Below are 16,157 nucleotides of genomic sequence, written 5' to 3'. Positions count from 1 at the left end.
ACAATGAGAATGTCCCTTGCTTACAGAACTATTTTGCAGTCTGCTTAGCCAGATTCTGATATTTCATATAATGTCTTTTCAAATAAATATGGTAGTTGCTGTTGATATCAAGAAGGGTGAGGTGCTCTAAGCCCAGGGTTCTCAAACTTCATTGCACCGCAACCCCTTTCTGACAAAAATTACTACACCACCCCTGGAGGGGGGACTGAAGCCTGAGCCCACCGGAGCCTGAGCTTCACTGCCCTGGGCAGGGGGCGCAAAGCCAAAGCCTGGAGGCTTCAGCCCCAGGAAGGGGGCCTGTACCGTGAGCCCTGCTGCCCAGGGCTGAAGCCAAAGCCTGATCCTTGCCGCCCAGGGCTGAAGCCCTAAGACTTGGGCCTCAGGCCGTGGCGCTGAGGCTTTGGCTTCGGCCCCGGGTCCCAGCAAGTCTGTTAGCCCTGGCGACCCCATTAAAACAGGGTCGCGACCCACTTTGCGGTCTCAACCCTCAGTTTGAGAACCGCTGCTCTAAGCATATAGGTGCTCTCAGTTGAGGATTAGTTAGTAATTTTGACAAGGATGGTAGTTTTATGAAAGTTAGATTATGTATATGGATTTTTATTTCTGCTTTGTTCAAGCTCTAGGGAATTTAACTATTTGGGGGAAATATTAAAGAACACACTGTTGCAGAAACTTATTTAAAATTTGTTTTACCTTCAAATTAATTTATTAGATAAGTAGGCTTGGCAGAATTTGATTTTTTTTTTAATATATATAATTTTGACATTTTATATTTTTATTGATTTTTAAATTTTCACAGTTGTGAGAAATTATGGGATGGGAGTATCAGCTGATAGGGCAGGTCAGACAATAATTATTTAATGACAGTAGATGTTGATTCAAAAAGTTAAAGCTTTATAACTGTTAAAACACAAATTGTCAGCATCACAGGAAATCTCCTAAAATCAAACTCTAATAAGTTCCCAAGTAGTATTTTTTCTTACTTTGCCTATCTGTAAATGTTCATTATCACTGATGGAAATATTTTCCCATCAGTTTCTGTGTGTACAATGAAATTGACCTTTACTGACATTCACCAATAAAAATCTAATCCTCCCAATCTTATAGCTCAATCACATTTAAGCACTTTTTAAAAAAAAGATTTAACTAGTGTTAAAATGGTAAATGATGTGTTATAACTACATATTGCAAACTGAATTGTTAATATTGTGCATGTTATGGCCCCAAACCAGGAATGCCCTTATGTGAGTGCTCAGCTTTAAACACATTAATAATAATCCCATTGAAATCAATATGACTACTCCTGTGTTTATGTACTTTGCTGGATTAAGGCCTAAAAATGACAAAATGATCTACTTATGATACCCATTTTTCATACTGAAGAATTTTGGATTAAAACATAATAGAAGTGTTCTTGCTCTTTTTGCCTTCTGTAAAAATAAAATGAGGTGATGTTAAGTATATTGTAATTTAATTTTAAAAATAAAATGTTTAAACACATTTAAGACTGACTGTTTTTTGAAGAACTACTTTAATAGTAAATCAAAATCTTTATTTTAAATTAGATTTCTTTTGCTGTAGAGATACAAATTTGGGCCCTGAATTTGCAAGGAGTTGTGCAAAGCTAAACCTCTTTTGTGGGTTAAAACAAAATGTTACTTCCAGCATTTGGATTTTTTTCCCCCAGACTTCCTGTAGAAATGGTAATTCACCAAGTACATAAAAATACTTAACACATTTCTTACAAAGGGTTTGACATGCATCATCACTGGCCTCTAGTGCATATTCTTTCATGCAGCTGCATCTTAAATTAAAACCTTAACCAGTATTTATATACAACCCGGAGGTACTTCACTGCAGCAGCAAGATATATGGGTGTTCTACCCTGGCACAAGGTAGGTAGTGCCTTGATGGTCAAACTGGTTTGGAATGTTGTGTTCAAAAATAAGAGCTAAGGGGCACACCGTGGTCCCAAGAAAACAAGATAAAAGGCTGAATGGTGAACTTTAGCCTTGGGTGATGTATAGAGTGCTTTTAACTTGTAAACAGGTCTGCTATAAACGTAGCTAGTTTTGGGGGTGTTGCTTGGAAGCACACCTACTGTGTAAGGTGAATATGCTATGAGATAAGAATTCCTAAAGGAGGAGTATGTATCTCTCCTTTTCATACTGTATTCTTTTGTCTTTAGGCAATAAAATTAGCTAAGTTTGGTTATTTTGTCTCTTGCACATTTTTTATAATGAACCACAAATGTAGTCAAACACTTGGCTACATTTTAAGCAATAGTCCAATATGATTTGTTTTACTGATATAAAGTGCAGAGATACAACATAACTGGATTAATGACAGTATCTAGTTACAGTCTGAATAGGGTATTTAAAGGTGTTAAAAAAAATCCCCCACTCCTAAAGAGCTGATCTTAGTTCAAAGCACTCTCAACAGCTGTAATGCCATCATAGTAAAATACACATGGAACCTAAGTAAATTCTTGCTGTCATATAGGATTATTTTCATTCACCCATTATGGGATAGAATAGAAGCTTTTTCTCAGTCTGAGCCTATAGCCATCAAAGCACTGTATGGGACAAGCATTTGTTTACATAAGATTGATTACAACTGCCATTTTCTCAGGGCTACCATATTCCTTTCAGTTCTCCCTTGGAAAGCCTTTATGTCCATAGACTCATAGAAACGTAGGACTGGTGGAAGGGACGTCAAGAGGTCATTAAGTTCAGCTCTCTGCAGAGGCAGGACTTAGTAAACCTAGACCAACCCTGACAGATGTTTGTCCAACCTGTTCTTTAAAACCTCCAATGATTGGGATTAGATTACCATATAATTATAAAATAAATCAATTGGAATATTAATATTGTACTTACATTTCAATGTATAGTATATAGAGGAGTATAAACAAGTCATTGTATGAAATTTTAGTTTGGACTGACTTCGCTAGTGTTTTTTATGTAGCCTGTTGTAAAACTAGACAAACATCTGAATGAGTTGATGTACCCCCGGAAGACCTCCGTGCATAGGCGCCAACCTTCCCCGGCGCCGATGGGTGCTCATGCCCCCCCGGCCCTGGCCACGCCCTGACTCCACCCTTGCCCCACCCCCAATCCCACCCCTTCCCCAGAGACATCGCCCTAACTCCACCCCCTCCCTACCCTATTGGACCCCTTCCCCAAATCCCTGCCCTGGCCCGCCTCTTCCCCGAGTGCGCCGCGTTCCCCCTCCACCCCCCTCCCAGCGCTTGCCCCGCAAAACAGCTGTTTCGTGCCGCAAGCACTGGGAGCTAGGTGGAAAAAGCGGGCTCGCAGCACGCTCAGGGGAGGAGGTGGAGGCAGAGCAGAGGCAGAGGTGAGCAGGGCAGGGAGCTGCCGGTGGGTGTTAAGCACCCACCAATTTTTCCCCATGGGTGCTTCAGCCCCGGAGCACCCACGGAGTCAGCACCCATGCCTCTGTGTACCCCCAGAGGTACGTGTACCCCCTCGTTGAGAACCACTGGGATATAGTATTGTTTGTTTAATTGTTCCAGTATCTTTTCATTTATTGAAGTTATGCTGACTGGTCTGTAATTCTCTGGGTTCCCTGGTTCCCACTTTAAAGATAAATACTCATTGGGACCTCACCTGTCCTCCATGAGTTCTTGAAAATAATTGCTAGTGGTTCTGAGATTGCTTAAACTTACCCCGTGGTACTTAAGGAACTAGTTAAAGTCAGCAGGGCCTAATGAAATACATCTAACTTATCTAAACATACTTTAACCCGTTCTTTCCCTATTTTGGCTTGCATTCCTCCCCCCTTGTTTAATATTAATTGTATTGAGTCTCTGGTCACCATTAACCTTTTTAGTGAAGATGGTAGCAAAACAGGCATTAAACTCCTCAGCCTTCCTGATGTAATCACTTATTAGCTCTCCTTCCCATTAAGTTGAGGACCTACACTTTCTTTCATCTTTCTCTTGCTCCTAATGTATTTATAGACCCTCTTCTTCTTGCCTTTAATATCCCTTGCTAGGTGTAACTCACTTTGTGCCTAAGCCTTTCTGATTTCATCCTTACATATGTGTACCTTCTTTCATGCTCTTAGCAAGTTGTCTGTTTCCACTTCTTGTGGGATTCATTCGGATTTTCAGGTCATTAAAGAACTCCTGCCAGAGCCATACTGGCCTCTTACTATTCTTCCTACCTTTCATTTGCACTGAGATTATTAAAGGCACAGCTACAAACTATGAGAAACTGCCAGCTCTCCTAGACTCCTTTAGCTGTTAGATTTTCTTTTCATGAGCCCTTACTTACCTGTTCTCTGAGTTGGTTATAGTTGGCTTTTTTTGGAGTCCATTGTCCTTATTCTGCTGCTCTCTCTCTCTTTTCCTTAAAATCATGGTTTCCCTGAAATCATTTCATGGTGACTTTCACCTAAAGTACCTTCTACTTTCAGAGTTACAACCAATTTTCCCTAGTGGTTAGAATCAAGTCTAAAATGGCTGTCCCCCTGGCTACTTCCTCCACTTTTTGAAACAAAATTGTCCCCAATACATTCCAAGAACTTACAGGAAATGTTGTTTTGCCATATTGCTTTTCCAACAGATACCTGGGTAGTTAAAATTCCCCATTAGTAGCAGGTCTTGTGTTTTGGATATTTGTTATGTTCTAGAAATGCCTCATTCTCTTCTAGAGTTGATGGTCTATGGTAAACCCTATCATGACCAATCCCATTTCCCCCCACTTTTTTTCTTTACCCAGCAACTTTAAACTGGGCTGCCACTCATCTCCTTTTGGATCTCAGAATAAATGTACATATTCCTGATGTATAATGCAATACACAGGCATCAGCTTCCTCCAGGCCTGGAAGTGTTCAACCCCAACCCCCTCCTCCAAGCTTCCACCCTGTCTGCACCCCTTTTCCCAAGTCCCTGCCTGACTCCTTCCTCCAAGTTCCCACTCCACCTGTTCCCACCCCATCCCCACTCCTCCCCCAGTGCCTCCTGCATGCTGTGGAACAGCTGATCATGGCAGGCATGAGGTGCTGGGAGGGAGGGGGAATAGTTGATCAGCAGGGGTGCTGGTGGATAGGAGGTGCTGTGGGGGAGGAGAGCTGGCTGCCAGTGGGTGATAAGCACTTCCCTTTCCCCCCCTTGAACAAGCTCTACCCTTTCATACCAATAGTCCAATCATGAGATTTCTCTCTTGCTGTTGCCAATTAAGTAATAAAAGTAACTGAAATACTTTCCTCATGGATTGTATTTTCCAAATGGACAATCTACTCTAAATGCTCAATTACTGAGGGACAATCTACACTCATTCCTATATTTTGCTTTCTACAACCAACTCTCTGTATAACTTTTCATGAGTGATGTACCCAAGTATTCGGATTCTAATATCTAAACTGTATTGTTAAATGTATTCACCTTAATTTGGGTTATTGCTGATTAAGCACTATATGTATCTTATGACTTTTTAAAACAAATTTTGTATTATGGATAAGCTAAGTCCTATACCCAGATGAACAGACACTCTTTTCTTAACCTGTGTACTCTAATTTTTTTTTAACATGAGCTTTAATAAAATTTAACTAAAAGTTCTTCCTTTTATTCCCCATACTCCGTACATTTGTGTAGAGACATCTTAGATGTCGAGCAGACTCCCCCCCTCAGCCTTCCCTCTTGTTGCTCCTATGACTCTATTATAATTTCCCATGTCCCTCCCAATCTGTAGACATGTTAAGGTAGTCTTTTGTTATGGTTACCAGTGGGCTGTTACCTGCCCCCTTTCAACCTCGTTTAATACCTGCTCACTAGGTTGGCAAGTTGGTACATGAAGATGTTCTTCCTCTGCCTGGTCAGGTGGACCCCATCTCTTCCCAGCAGACTTTCTTCTCCAACAGCATTCCATGGTCAATGAAGCAAAAGCCCTCCTACCAACACCAGGTGTGCAGTCATGCATTCATCTCCAGGATGCACATGTCCCTGCCTGCACCCTTAACTTCAGTCTGGAGATGGAGAACAGAACCTGTGCCCCTGACTTCTTCACCCTAGCTCTCAGAGCCCTGAAGTCGCTGCTGATCTGCTCGGAGTGAGACCTGGCAATATCACTAGTGCCCAACTGGATGAGCAGCATGGGTTAGTAGTGAACGGGACAGATATGCTTCAGCAACCTATCCATAACATCTTGGAGGCAGGCAGCACACCTCCCCGGACATCATGTTGTCATACCAAGAAAGATAAGCATTTATTTTTAAATGAAAAAAACAGATTTATTCCCAAAAATCAGAGACCACCATATTTAATACATGAAATTATGGTTTATTCCCCTTAGATAGACAAAATCTAGCTTTGGGGGAAATATGTACTAATTATCTTTAATTAAAACAAGGTCATTCAAAATTATACTTGTAAGCTTTCAGATACTTGAAGCTGTGCTAAAGTTCAAACAAATTAATTTTCAACTGATTTACATGAGTTACTCATACTTCTGCAACATAGTGTGTGTTAGTTTTTTTCTAAAGAGTCACTTCCAAGATAAATCAGATCTAGATATATAGGTCCAGGATCTAAATCAACACTTCAGGTGTTCAAAGTTCATACAGTGAATCCCCAAATATGTATTTTCACCTCTGTGCTGCAGCAAATCAGGTTTTATAGTTAGAAATGCATGAACTCCACCTCATTTATAAAAATATTAAGTGATGTATTAAAAGCCCAGGTCTATGATTTATAGCTAGAGTGCTAGCAGGATTTCTAAAAGTAACAGCATATGCTGTCAGTTCTGCAAGTTACCACCAATGTAATTCCCTGCCTCCATATATTTTGAGAGTTTGTTCATTATTGGATAACCTTACCTGAAACAACCATTTAGGAAGTTAACAATACCCAGCCACCACTACAGACTAAGGCCCCAGTCCTGCAATGAGCACAGACAAACCCTGAAACCAGCAGAGCCCCATTGATAATGGAGCAACACAAGGGCACAGGGATCTGCCTGCATAGAATTCATTACATGATTGGCGTTTTAGAGAACATAAGATCCTGCAATTGACTGTGCAAGGTGCATCTTCATGGAGCTTCCATGAGGGTGAGCCCACAGGCAGCCAGTTGCAGGAACAGGGCCTAAGCCTCAGACACAATTAGTAGGGTATTAGAGTATTGTATTTATAGTCATGCGGATGCCTCTTGGATTGGTCCCTGGATGGCTACAGCTTCAATCTCAACTCGTGCATCCTGTGGAGAAAACATTGAAGCAGAACAGGAATTTAGAGACCTACATTTTAAAAAATTTTTATTGAGCATAGTGCCCTTTAGAAAAAAACACCTTGGAAAACCATGGATTTTGCTTTTGCAAAGAGGTTTATTCTACAAATCTTGATTAATTTTTTTGTATTAGTAATTTCTTCAGCAATGTTAATGAAAATTGAAAGCTCTCTTTTAATCATTCTTCCACACAGAATAATCCCTTATCCCTGAAGAGACGTTTCCTCCCCTTTAATGTTACAGTGTGTGTGTGTGTGTGTGTGTGTGTGTGTGTGTGAGTGAGAGAAAGATTACATATTTTAACTACATAAGAAAAAAATCTTTCACTAAAAACAAACTATTCAGAGGAGTTAGCTATGAATGAAAATCCTCCAGCTGCAGGAAGTTGAAAGAGAGAGAATGAATATTTATAGAAGAACAATTGCCACTCACTTTTGGCAAAGCAACAACCTGGTAGGCGGCTCTGGCTGGGAAGTTACTCCTGAAAACTACAGTTTAAAAGATAAATAGTTTAACTTTGCCCTGCAATACACAGTTCAGAATTATCTATAGAGATACATATACACATTAGAACATTTACAGTTTAATAGCTAGGAGACAAAAATTGCTGGGGTTTTTTTTTTGCCTGTTATACAATCTCAGTAATTCACTTTTTCATGATCAAGAAGAAACATAGATCAGCTTCTCTTGTATGATGCAGCCACTGTTTATACCACTGGCACAGAATGGCCCTGAGCACCAGCTTACTTGCCCCAGGAAAGGTCACCACAGTATATGGGTGATCTTCCAGAGACATAGTTGATGTGGGGGCTCTTATATCCAGATGAGCAAGGAAAAGGGGCCCAGCCAAAGGATGGGCATGGCATTGCATTACACACACAAACTCACCCAGCATAGGAGCCAGCCCTGCACAGAGCAGCACCAGGATCAATGGAGAGCAAAGGGGAGTTTTCAGCCACCTTTATACAGTATGCTCTAACTTGCACTCCATGCAGTTTAATTGAACTCCATGATTAGGCTCCTACTTTGAGGATACCTAGCTAACAGAGTAAGAGATCTGAGTAAGGTATAATACTGTGCAAATTCAGCTGTTGTAGACAGCTTTTACTAGTAAGTTTTAATTCTATGATCAGCACCTGATAACAAGGTCTTGTTACTGAATCAGGTTAATAAGTCACAATGAAAGAGCAAACACCAAATGTGTTAATGAATTACAGCTACATGGGAGCCTGGTAATGAGCAACTAGGTATTTAACTGTTCTGCATACTGTACATATGCCCATGGAATTGCATTCTGACATACAAAAGAGAGACTACTTCAGATTCAGAAACCACATCTACCATAAAAGAAAAACAGTTATTTGAGGCCAGAAGCTGCTATTGATTTAAAAATTGAGTCAACACATATTTGGATTATATAGATAAGTATTCAGGGTCCCACGTTCCTGTTTCAAAATGCAGAATTGGGCCCTTAAGAATCTCCTACCTCAATGTACTCTAAATTTTACCAACTATCCTTTATGTTCTCAAATAGGAATGGTGTCATCTGTAATACTTGTACTAAACAACCAGCCTCCCACCGAAGAATTCAACAGATTATTTCAAGACAGCAACAGATAAACATGCACAACCCCAGATAACCCGACAAATTAATCTTTTGAAGGCTGCCTACAGCAGCATAACATTAGGGAAAATACAATGGTGTGCATGTAGAATTGTAAAAAGTCTGCACATATTTGGCTCTATGAGTCCAGCAATACAAAGGACCTGATTTTTACTAGCCTTTGCAGTGTTTAAGAGGCATACCATTTTGGGCTCTGGTAAACCATTAAGCTATGCTCAAACACTGCTAGTTCTCATTTGGTACAAGATATACAGTCCCCATCTCCTCCTCTCATATGGATTCTAAATTGCTGAGAGAGAGAAAGCCAAGAACATACCAAATTAATTTTCATATTTATTATTCAGCCACATTGAACTGAGCTCTCTGTTCTGAGAGAGCCCCTCTTTACAAGTTTATATCACAGACAATATTGTATTTGCCCATCTCAGAGTGGTGTTGTAAGAAGAATTAGCTGAAGTCTAAAGTGTTATGTGAGGGCTATTTTTTTTTTTTTTATCTTGTTGAGTCTATAAAAAACAATTTATGCACAGAGTGTTAGAATCCCACAACGTTAGTGAGTGCTAAATTTTGTTTCTCGCTTTTTTCAGATAAACTGGTAATCCAGAAAGAGTCCTGTGGCACCTTATAGACTAACAGAAGTATTGGAGCATAAGCTTTCGTGGGTGAGTATTAAGCTTTCGTATTCACCCACGAAAGCTTATGCTCCAGTACTTCTGTTAGTCTATAAGGTGCCACAGGACTCTCTCGCTTTTTACGGATCCAGACTAACACGGCTACCCCTCTGATACAGTTTATCTGAGAGAACTGTAAGACCAGACACCCTATCAACTACATATGTGAGCAGGTTCAGAGTGCAAGTTTCCCTTCTGATCCATCTGTTTTGGCTGTCATATGAAAGTAAGTATACAGTTCCAATTTCATCCACTTTTGATAAAGCCATACCCCTCGGGGGAGGGGGGGCTCTACAAAGCATGGAAGACATGTACATTGGGAGATCTGCCTCACTGAAGGATGAAGTAGTATAGCAGTGTCAGTTAAACGCTGAAGCTGCCCTTCTCATACACCAAGTTTTGTGGAGCTACAGTATGACTGACACTGTCATCTGGCCCTATGATTTGTGTAACGTAGGTATGGAATTTGAATCCTATTCATAGTCCTTTTTACTTATGGACTATTAAGAGCACATTAAACTGAGAAAGGCAGAGATTTAGCTAGCAGGAATAATCTGAACACCTGAGTCATTGGGAAACAGACATCTTTTTCTGAAGGACTAATATTCCTACTAAAGTTACATATGAACTATGCTTATTTCTAAGTCACTTTCCTTTTTGTTTTGACTATCCAGTTTCAACCCATACCTTAAAGAATGTCAAAATAGATTGTCATTAAGTTTTGCTCTTAGTGAGCAATAAAACTGTACAAGATACTGCTAAAATGGAAACAAAACATCCACTTACACTGCTTGTAGATTTCATTAATATCACTGAAGTCCTTCATGTCAGCCATCAACACAGTAGTCTTTACAACTAGAAGTTACACAAATACAGATATTATGGAGCGCTGGGTTGTATGCAGCATGAAAATCCCAGTGCATTTCTTTAATATTCAGTTCATATACTTCATTTTACCTCAAGTGATAAACCTCACCCACTCTGAACACTGACATCTATTATTAAAATAAAAATGAAGTTAGATCCACTCATACCAACTTATTACACTAGATCATGACATTTTAGAAACAGTGAAGTGCCCTGAAACGCAGCATGCACTACTGCTTTCACAACATTTTTTTTCCTAATTAAGTGCAGTGTCAGGAATTTTCAAAGGGGCACACACCTATAGACTCACTTCATGCTTTCAATGCCACCTAAGGGAAATTAATGGGAACTGGGTGTCCCTAAAGCAGCTTTGAAAATCGTAACCTTAAATTCCTTTGCAAAGCTCATTTCTTCCATGAAGCGCACGTGTTACTGTACCCTAAGCCACTGCCTTTCCAAGGCATTGTCTACACTATGATTTTTTGTTAAACCCCCTTTTAAGCCCTCCCTCGCCTTTCCCATTGCTACTGCTGTCTCAGCTCCACAGTTATAGCACTAGTGCTGGCAGCATTATAAGCCCCAAGGGTGGGATTCACAAAGGTATTTAGGCAGCTTGAAGCCAATGGGAAATAGGAACCTAAATACCTTTCTGAATCTCACCCCAGTTCCTGTAGACCTGCTCGGAGTTGGGTTAGAGGACAGGATGCTTAAAGTGACAGCCACCATTTGGAGCCCTCTCTACAGATGGGGCTGAAAACAGTAGCATCACTATTCAGAAATTTGGGGCAAGGACAGCCTAGTGTACACATCCCTCAAATAAAAGTCTTTCCCTGGGTTTCCCAGGTGTACTGGGTTGTCTTTTTCAATTTTAAAATCCTTGGGTCTAGGATCATATTTTCTTTTGTATCACAGCTATAAGCACCAATTGTGTATTCAACAAAAGTTTCTCTTAAAAAAGTCACTTTATTTTCTTCTCTAAATAAAGTACTTGGACATCTCTACTATTGTTATGTAGGCACTCACCATTGCAGTAGTCACAGCCTGCAGCCTTCAGGATTTCCCCTATATTTTTTAGTGCCTATCGAGAAGAAAAACAGAGCCTTGAGGTACTGACATTGTTAAAGTTATAGCTTCTCTACATACCAGCACCACAAGATGTAGCTATCAAAGTTTACTCCAGACAACTTCAGATGGTAGCCAACCTTTTCATTAGACAAGGTAGGTTACGAATCATCTTCCACAGTGACTGCACTTCCAGCAGGGCTTCCATTTTTATTCCTGATTTAACTCAGGAAAAGGCACATACGTAAGATGAGGGATTCCCCACTGCGCAACAGCAAGGTCCAGAGGCAATGCCCTGACAAGTAGGCCAGCTGGCCCTAGGATTCTTACTTAGATCCCCTCCCTGGGGTCTGCTTGGAGGCTCAGTCTTTGTTATAAGTGTCTAATGAATGAGTAACAAGGTAGGTGAGGTAATATCTTTTAATGGACCAACTTTTGCTGGTGGAAGGGACAAGCTTTTGAGCTCTTCTTCAGGCGACAACACTGCAAACAGTCAGCAATTGTCCAATTAAATTTAAAGCACCATTTCCCCCACCCTGCTGGAAATAAGGATTTCTCACTATTTTTCTACCCAACCTCCCATTATTTGGGTGGGGGAAGGCAAGGATGGAGAGGAGGCACTCTTCTTTAATCTTCCCCCAGCTCCCTGGATTGCTGTGCGGGATGGTCTCCAATACTCCAGCCTCCATGTTTGGGCCTCTGTTCTCTGTGAATACAGTAGCTCCAGGGCCTAAACAAGCCAAAGATTAAGACACTCAAATATTAAGTTTATTGCTAGGAGACTTTGGATAACTTCTTACCTGTTTAGCTTCTTCTTTTGCCCCTCCAGGCACAAGCTGACCACTAGAAGGATCCATGCCTAGCTGTCCTGCGATATACATGGTCCGGTCTATCAGCACTGCTTGACTGCAATTGTAAGTCATACATATATTTACAGTTCATCCAGAAAAATCTTGTTTCCATCCAACCACTCAGAACTATTTTGAGCAAACCTCTTGAAGAAATATTTCACCTCCCTCCCCCCCCATTAATTTATAACATTTTATGGGGGTAGAAAACTCAGACTGGGAAGGTGGCAACAGACTATACCACCTCGTTGGAAAGTAAAGTACTGTGTAAGAATCATAGGGCCAGTTATTTTTAGTAGTAGAAAAGGCAGAGTCAGAGTTTACTGAAAAGAGAAAAGTTAACCTGGTAACAAAGAGAATGTCACTTTCAAGCTTCTAAAAAGATATATTTCTACTGTCAACAACCCCCCTACTCACTTTCGAAAGTCTTGCCCATAATAATTAAAGTGGTGCTTTACATCCCAAGCTCTCCAAGTTCTTTTACAAACATTGTTATGTCTCAACACCACCAAGATTCAGGTAAGAGATACATTACTGGCAGCTTGGACCAGTGGTCTAGTGTTAAATTATGACTCAAGAGACCTGGATTCTATTTTCTTCTCTGCCACTATCAGCACTGTGACCTTGGGCAAGTTACTCCATGTCTCTGTGGCTCAGTTTTAACATTTTTAAAATGGATATTATGCTTTCCTTTGTAAGAAGTTTTGAGATCTACAAGTGTTATTATAAAGCTCACTTCACCAGTCACTGAAGCGAAACACAAGAGCTGTTTAATAGTGCACAGACACAGTACAGAAAAGATTAGGGCAGGAAATGAAGACTACTTTATCCCTTTGAAAATAAAAGGGTAATTTAGACTCCCAGTCCTTGTCTGCGAAGTTCGACATGCAGTTTACCAAATGAAGGAAGGAAAAACCCCAGGAAAAGACAGACTGACAACTGAAATGATAAGAGCTGGAGGCCAAGACCTCTGGGAAACCCTTGCTCAGAGGTTTAGCCATTACTTGGAAATGCAGAAGATACCGTCTAGCTGGAAGAAGTCCAACACCATTTTGCTGTACAAGAAGGGGGATTGTGAAGATCTGAAGAACTATTGTCCAATATACCTGCTCTCACATGTCTACAAGTTGTTCACCAAAATAATAACAAACCGACTCTCACAGAGTCTGGACGAGCAGCAGCCGAGAGAGCAGGTAAGTTTTCAAAGGAATTTCAGCAGAATGGACCATATTTTCACTATAAACCAGCTATGGGAATGCTTAAGGGAATACAAAATTTCCTTTATGCATTGCCTTCGTCAATTATGAAAAAGCGTTCAACAGCGTAGAGATCAAAACAGTGTTAAAAGCTCTTGCAGAGCAGGGCATTGACACAAACTACATCAAACTACTAAAGGAAGCAAATTCTGACTACACTAGAGATATAACTCTGTTTGACATCCCCTTTGCATTCCAGTTAAAAAAAAAAAAAAAAAAGTGAGAAACAAGGAGACCCTGTTTCACTGAAACTCTTCACAGCCTGCCTCGAAATGGTAATGAGGCAGATGACCAGTTAAACCTCTGAGATTCGTGGATGATATCATGTTGATTGCCGAAAATACTATCAAACTACAGAAAATACTGCGAGAATTCAACACAAAAAGCAGCCAAGTCAGACTGAAAATGAACCGCTCCAAAACAAAATGTATGCGGTCTGATGCCTTGCCAAAAGGCCCAAATAACAGACAAGGGAGAAGAAAAAAAGAAGTTGAGCAATACGTCTATTTGGGCCAAGAAATTAACATGTGCCACGATCAGGAAGGTGAATTCTCACAAAGAAAGAAAGCTGGTTGGCGCACATCAATTCTATCAAGGATGTCTGCCAAGGGGGAAAAAAAAAAAGTCAACAAGGCAACATGCACCAACCTCTTCAACTCAATACTGCCAGCAATGTTATACAGCAGTGAAACATGGATGCTAATGAAGACAGAGGAGCAGCAACTGTCTGTCATGGAGAGGGCGATGGAAAGAAGAATTCTGGGGATTTCAATCCACAACTGAGTCCCCAATGAAGTGATCAACCAGCAGAGTGGAGTGCAGGCCGTTGTTGTTGAAAGCAGGTACAGTAAAAAGTGATGGGTCGGGCATATAGCGAGGCTCACTGAGAATGGACTGCAGCTGTTGCCAACTGGTACTAGCACCATGGCCGACCTCCAAAGAGATGGGGAGATTTCATTGTGAAAAGATATGGCCGCACATGGAGAAGGAAGGCCAGAATAAGAGAAGAATGGAAGACGTGTTGTGATCAGCATAATCTATATGAGGGCTGAAGGACTGATCGATCAAGATGAATTAAGACTGGAGGATTGTAATTGCCTGAACTGGAATTTGTTTCCCTCCCTCCTATTCAAAATGAGGTAAGAAATAAAAAGCTATAATAAAATATGCAGTTACTAAAATATAACTATTCTTATTAAAAATCTCATAGATATTAGTGATACAAATAAAATGCCAAGCCAAAGATTTACAAAAAGTAGACTAAGACAGCTGATATCTTTTTAATTTTTACTGGACACACCAAGGGTTTAGATTACTTAAAGCCACATGACTTCAACATGGAATTGTTAAGAATATGTCATTCCAAAAATACATAGATCATGGAAGACTTCTAGAAACTTCCTGGATTATTTTTCTTTATTATAAGAGTGCGTGGGTTTGTTAATGTTGGTGACCTAGGAGCTTTAAAAAGAAGTGCCTTTAACATTCAACAGTAATATAAGTAATGGAAAAAATCTAAAACAGTCAATTAAATCCACATTTTTAGTCACCAGTTGGCCATTGCTTGACAAATCAGCTACAAGTTGGTTACAGTTGCGAGGTTAAAAATCTGCACACCTGCTCTCTGGCTGTATTGCTGAAATGTGCTGATGGGCTAACTTTAGACCTTTATGCTCCATTCTCAGTATATTTTGATTGCCATTGACTGACAGTACGGCTGCTGGCACAACACCCAGTCATTTTGGACAGCATACAATTAAAGACTTCAAAGCCAATTGCAAAACATTATGTAAATACCAAAAGAAAATTTACTGGAATAGAGTTGCCCAGTAATAATGCTTCTATTCACTGCAATAAAGAGATTGAAAATTTAAACAGAATTTCATAATGCAGGTTGACAAACCTATCATTACACAGCCACGATTAACATCTCTTCAGTGATAATTCTACTTTTTTTTAAATTCAAAGAATATTATGGACACTTCCTCATTGCAAGATGTCTACAGTACACAGGCACTGCAATTTTCCCATCTCCGTGTCTGTCCCCCACAACTCCCAACGTGTGGAATCTCACCTTATCCCACTTCACTAAGCCTCAACCATCTTTTCCTTCAAGTCCATCCTAGTCTCACTTGTTCTGCAAGGACCACACGAGCTGCCAATTTCAATGTAAAGTTCCTCCACGTTGTTCGCCTTTTAGCCTCCCAAGTATGTTCTGCCTTGACTAGTCTACAGGCCCCACTCATAAAACGAGCTCCATACGGATCACGGACTTGGAAGCCCACCGCAGTCACGGAGGTATCCGTGTGGTTCTCTTTGCAGCATCGAGGCCATCGCTCTACAAGGCAGAGAGAGCCCCCGCTAGATGAGCGAATGAGGCTGGCACGTTACCTGTAGGGGCCCATTGCAGCCGGTGCCATCGGGGTGCTGATTATTCTCTTTATCAGGGTGGCCATAGCTGTCCTTTGTCGCTCGCGAGGTTCTGCACTTTGCTCCCTGCGCCCAGTCTCGCTCTTTTACCCAAGGATAAGGGCTCCACCCCCCAATCCCACGTGTGGGCACGGCACCGAACTGCGCATG

General features: G+C 40.8%; 1 protein-coding gene across 1 annotated transcript; it reads right to left on the bottom strand.

The window, feature by feature from the left end:
• Positions 1-6,249: 6,249 nt before the first annotated feature.
• On the bottom strand, positions 6,250-16,088 carry RIDA (reactive intermediate imine deaminase A homolog). The gene is made up of 6 exons (XM_065399485.1): positions 15,969-16,088; positions 12,274-12,379; positions 11,435-11,489; positions 10,331-10,399; positions 7,682-7,737; positions 6,250-7,219 (listed from the first exon to the last, which is right to left on the bottom strand). The coding sequence occupies exons 1-6, from the start codon at positions 16,031-16,033 to the stop codon at positions 7,157-7,159; spliced, it is 414 nt and encodes a 137-aa protein (XP_065255557.1). The 5' UTR covers positions 16,034-16,088; the 3' UTR covers positions 6,250-7,156.
• Between the last annotated feature and the right edge of the window lie 69 nt (positions 16,089-16,157).

Source organism: Emys orbicularis, chromosome 2, assembly GCF_028017835.1.
Source record: "Emys orbicularis isolate rEmyOrb1 chromosome 2, rEmyOrb1.hap1, whole genome shotgun sequence".
In the NCBI taxonomy this organism is placed as follows: Eukaryota; Metazoa; Chordata; order Testudines; family Emydidae; genus Emys; species Emys orbicularis.
Note: the sequence above shows the minus strand (reverse complement) of the source record. Positions and strands in the feature narration are given on the sequence as shown.